We start from the raw sequence: 4,607 nt of genomic DNA on the forward strand, positions 1-4,607 counted from the left end.
GTGTGTGTGTGTGTGTGTGTGTGTGTGTGTGTGTGTCGCCACGTCATGGTAGGTGTGCCGTATATTTTCCTGCTTTTTTGTCCTTTGCCAATCACACCTATGAATACTGTATATTTGTAGCATTTCATTTAACGCTTTCGCTTTGCAAAAAAACGTCCTACAAATGTATGCTGGTATTCAAATATAGTTGTAGTACATTCAAGTATACTTTTCACCTGGGTTAACTTTTGAGAATGGCAATATTACTTTTAGAAAGATAAACAGTGCTTTGACTATATGCATTACATTGTAATTTATAGATGAATGAAATTGAATATAGATGGTCTACTTCAGTTTTAAGTTCATCCATTTCAGTTTGAACTTCAAAAGCATCATATTCTGAACCTTCAAAATAAACTAGAACAATTGTATAAATAAAACTTAAATTATACTGCAGTTTCTGTAGCAGGACAAATGACTAAGAAATGGATATAAATGACCATTTCACAAATCAAAAACTATTAGAAAAATGAACGAAATTGGAAAATGACAGCTATTCATCCTAAACAAGCATCAGAGACAAACAAACGGGTCAAGTTAGAGGAACTGTTGACAGAAAGACAGTTTATTTCCATCTTGATTAATTGGAAACATTAAATACAACTTTCAGGATGACCAGCGATAATGATACAATTTGAATGTGACGTTACAAACCAAGTGCTCCTCTTTTTCATTCAGCCCGCCCTTTACACATTTAAAACAGACTTATTTACGAATGCTCCTCAGCAAGTTTCTCTGCCTTCAGGACGACCTCCTCAATAGGACCCACCATGTAGAAGGCCTGCTCGGGGAGTGCGTCATACTCACCTAGAGAAAAAAAGTGTCACTATGATTAACACCAAACCTGACCAAAACAGACCTACAGGACTAATAGGAGAATGACCGAAACTCACCATTAAGAATAGCCTTGAAGCCTTTGATGGTTTCTTTCAGGGGCACCAGCTTGCCCATGTGTCCAGTGAAGACCTCAGCCACCTGGAAGGGCTGGGACAGGAACCTCTGGATTTTACGGGCACGGGACACAATCAGCTTGTCCTCCTCAGACAACTCATCCATACCCAAAATAGCAATGATATCCTGCAGGGATTTGTAGTCCTGGAGTACAGAGGAAAAATTATTAATGAAAAGTACATAAAAATGTGAACGACCCCCAATATTTACAAAAAGCTCACCTGGAGAATCTTCTGGACACCACGGGCTACGTCATAATGCTCTGCTCCTACAATGTTGGGGTCCATGATACGGGAAGTGGAATCCAGTGGGTCCACAGCGGGGTAGATACCGAGCTCAGCGATGGCACGAGACAACACAGTGGTGGCGTCCAAGTGAGCAAAAGTGGTGGCGGGGGCAGGATCAGTCAAATCATCAGCAGGCACATAGATAGCCTAGAAGAAACCAAATGCACTTCAATGAGAAGCTTGAAAGGGTTTTAGCAAATATCATTGCTATCCCAACAAGGACTTGAGTGTGTTAAGCAAGCATAAGTTATGAAGTGTACCTGCACAGATGTGATTGAGCCTTTCTTGGTTGTCGTAATTCTCTCCTGCATGGTACCCATGTCTGTGGCCAGAGTTGGCTGATAACCCACAGCAGAGGGAATACGACCCAACAGGGCAGACACCTACAGAAAAAAAAAGCATGAGAAGGGCACAAAAGGGCTTCTCCGTAAACGCAGATGTGAAAAATCCAATCGCTGACCTCTGATCCAGCCTGAGTGAAACGGAAAATGTTGTCGATGAAGAGCAGCACATCCTGTCCCTCCTGGTCACGGAAATATTCGGCAACGGTCAGTCCAGTCAGAGCCACACGGGCACGAGCACCTGGGGGCTCATTCATCTGTCCGTACACCAGCGCCACCTAATGAAAACAATAAGACTTGATAACTGCAATCGCTTGGTTGTTTTGAAACTCCGAAAAAAAAAGTGCTTCACGATGCCATAGAAGAACCATTTTGCACAAATAGTTGCATTAAGACTGTTGGCACATGTTACCTTTGAGGTAGTGTCCTTCAGGTTGATGACACCAGACTCGATCATCTCGTGGTAGAGATCATTTCCCTCACGGGTTCTCTCTCCCACACCAGCAAACACGGAGTAACCACCATGAGCCTTGGCTACGTTGTTGATCAGCTCCATAATCAATACAGTCTTTCCCACACCGGCACCACCGAAGAGACCTAAAAAAAATAAAATGTGATGATAGTTAGACAAGCACTGTACTTTTGAAACACCTGCATGTACACAAAACCTGATAACAGTGTTTATCAATTCATAACTTCTAGATTACAAGTTGACCGAGCATCACATACCAATCTTGCCACCCTTGGCATAGGGGGCCAGCAGGTCCACGACCTTGATTCCCGTCACCAGAATCTCCTGCTCGACACTCATGTCTGTGAATTCTGGGGCCTCGGCGTGAATGGCGGCAGTCCTGGAGGAAATCAGAATATTGCACTTAAGCAAATCCACACATCAAAACTAAATTAAAATATTTATTTAGTCAGTGATGAATAATATCCTTAAATTAACTAACAAAAAGAAATATCCAAGGCAAAAAAAGACACTTACTGTTTTGTGGAAATTGGTCCTCTCTCGTCAATGGGTTCCCCAATGACATTCATGATCCTGCCGAGTGTCTCGGGTCCCACAGGGATTCTGATGGGAGCACCGGTGTCAAGAACCTTCTGGCCACGCACCAGTCCCTCAGTACCATCCATAGCAATGGTGCGGACGGTGCTCTCCCCTAAAACCAGAAAAAGGTTGACTCAAAAGATTCCTTTATAGTTCTACAAATTGATTTGTAATTAACTTATTGATTTAATTAAGTTACCAAGATGTTGAGCGACTTCCAGGACTAGCCTGGAGTCACGGCCGGCCACCTCCAGGGCATTGAGAATGGGGGGCAGACCCTCGTCAAACTGGACGTCTACGACGGCACCGATGACTGCGACGATACGCCCGTTGGCGGTGGCGGCAGCTGCGGCAGGAGCAACATAATTGCCTGCAACAGAAACACGGTACAATGAGTATAACACTGCACTGACAGTCCACGTAGAAAATAGCTAATTTCTTTTAACTAAGTTAGTCTTCTCAATGTCGTGATCAGTCAAAACATGCTTATGAATGAACGTTAGCAAGGAAATGTTCTCAAGGCAAATTAATTCAATAACGGATATCGGTCTTTATATAATACACTCGTATTGTGGATTTAAAGATTGTAAAGCATGCATTATAAACATAATTCTTTATAAAAGATAATTATATTTTATACTCTTTACGCGTTAAACTTCACCATGACCTCGCAACACGGCTAACAGCGCGAGCCTCCTCACCATGACACAAGGTCATTCTGTGTTTGTAACAAATACAAATAACTAGTTCTCGTTATATGCTGCTTACAATCATGGCAGTGAATTTCCATCGTGAATCAGCATGCATATTGTCGCTATAGTAAAATCAATCGTTGAAAATAACGACGGGAGAACTTTGCGGCCTGCACTTGCAATCCGCACGCTGCTGTCTCGCGGCGGCGGTGACGTTGCTGTCAGAATGATTGCGTTAAAACGAATCGCTAAAGACCACAATAATCTTTACTTGCGAGAAAACAGTGCTGCTGGGGTTCCGTTAAGAGCCTTCAGGGGAGTCACCCCGGGCTTGAGGGCTTGCAAAGCCCCGGTGCAGCAGCGTCCCACAGCTCCTAACATTGTTAAAATGGCTGAAGGTGGAACGGGGCAGAGGCTCACGAGCTTATATATAGTACCGCTCGAGTCCAATACTGCGCATGCGCGTCAGACATGGCGACACGGTAGTTGAACATCTGCGCATGCGTCTGTGTTGAAGGACAGACTGGGCATCGTTACAATGAACACAAAAATGACACACATGCTGTAATGTTTGAACAATAATGTGGAGGATTTGGGGCTTTATATGTGTAAATATGTGTGTAACATTTGTTATTATGAAGCAGAATACGTTTGTTTTATTTTTATACATTTAGCAGAGGATTTAACCAAAGCGAAATGAGCGATTTTGGTAACAATCAACATAGTTAAAGTAGTGATAGACTAGTATTAAAGTTAGGCAAGAGGTAATGTTAACAAAGTTAAACAAGTGAGGTAAATACTTAAGGATACTGCATATTAATTTTATTGTATAGTAAAATACATTTATGAGAATCTGTAATAAGATCTGTTGTAAATCAGAACAAATCCCTGCATTCAATGTCATTGACAATCCATATCTTGTGTTTTATATGTTGTGTTTTTTATGAATGTAACCACTAGGTGCCACTGTTGTATAAATTAATAGATGCTGTAACATAACACATTGACAGTAATATCCATTGTGTGTCTTTATCAAGAAACATTTGTCTTGTTGTCTTAAGTACAATGTTAAAAGTCATTCAATCCACTTTGATTATTTTGCAAATTAACAAAGAAACATTTTAAAGGGGAAATTTCACAATTTATTATAACATGTTCAAATTGCCACTTTGTAGGTGTCAGCAAAAATTTGTCGTTTTTGGGTTTCCTTTTAAATGAAAATGAGCTTACCTGTGCACTAAATGGC

General features: G+C 41.5%; 1 protein-coding gene across 1 annotated transcript; it reads right to left on the minus strand.

The window, feature by feature from the left end:
* Window positions 1–576: 576 nt before the first annotated feature.
* atp5f1b (ATP synthase F1 subunit beta) lies at window positions 577–3,792 on the minus strand. Its single transcript, XM_055184642.2, has 10 exons — window positions 3,637–3,792; window positions 2,869–3,039; window positions 2,607–2,781; window positions 2,348–2,469; window positions 2,031–2,215; window positions 1,738–1,896; window positions 1,538–1,660; window positions 1,212–1,424; window positions 933–1,134; window positions 577–846 (listed from the first exon to the last, which is right to left on the minus strand). The coding sequence occupies exons 1-10, from the start codon at window positions 3,740–3,742 to the stop codon at window positions 749–751; spliced, it is 1,554 nt and encodes a 517-aa protein (XP_055040617.1). The 5' UTR covers window positions 3,743–3,792; the 3' UTR covers window positions 577–748.
* Window positions 3,793–4,607: the final 815 nt, after the last annotated feature.

This window comes from Misgurnus anguillicaudatus, chromosome 14 (assembly GCF_027580225.2).
Source record: "Misgurnus anguillicaudatus chromosome 14, ASM2758022v2, whole genome shotgun sequence".
In the NCBI taxonomy this organism is placed as follows: Eukaryota; Metazoa; Chordata; class Actinopteri; order Cypriniformes; family Cobitidae; genus Misgurnus; species Misgurnus anguillicaudatus.

Bases quoted from the DNA above. Each gene is read 5' to 3' on its own strand.
- atp5f1b (XM_055184642.2), bottom strand. From the start codon at position 3,742: ATGTTAGGAGCTGTGGGACGCTGCTGCACCGGGGCTTTGCAAGCCCTC. The intron at 2,782-2,868 runs GTAACTTAATTA...TTCTGGTTTTAG, and splicing joins GGAAGTCGCTCAACATCTTG to GGGAGAGCACCGTCCGCACC. The intron at 1,425-1,537 runs GTACACTTCATA...GGTTTCTTCTAG, and splicing joins GCTCAATCACATCTGTGCAG to GCTATCTATGTGCCTGCTGA.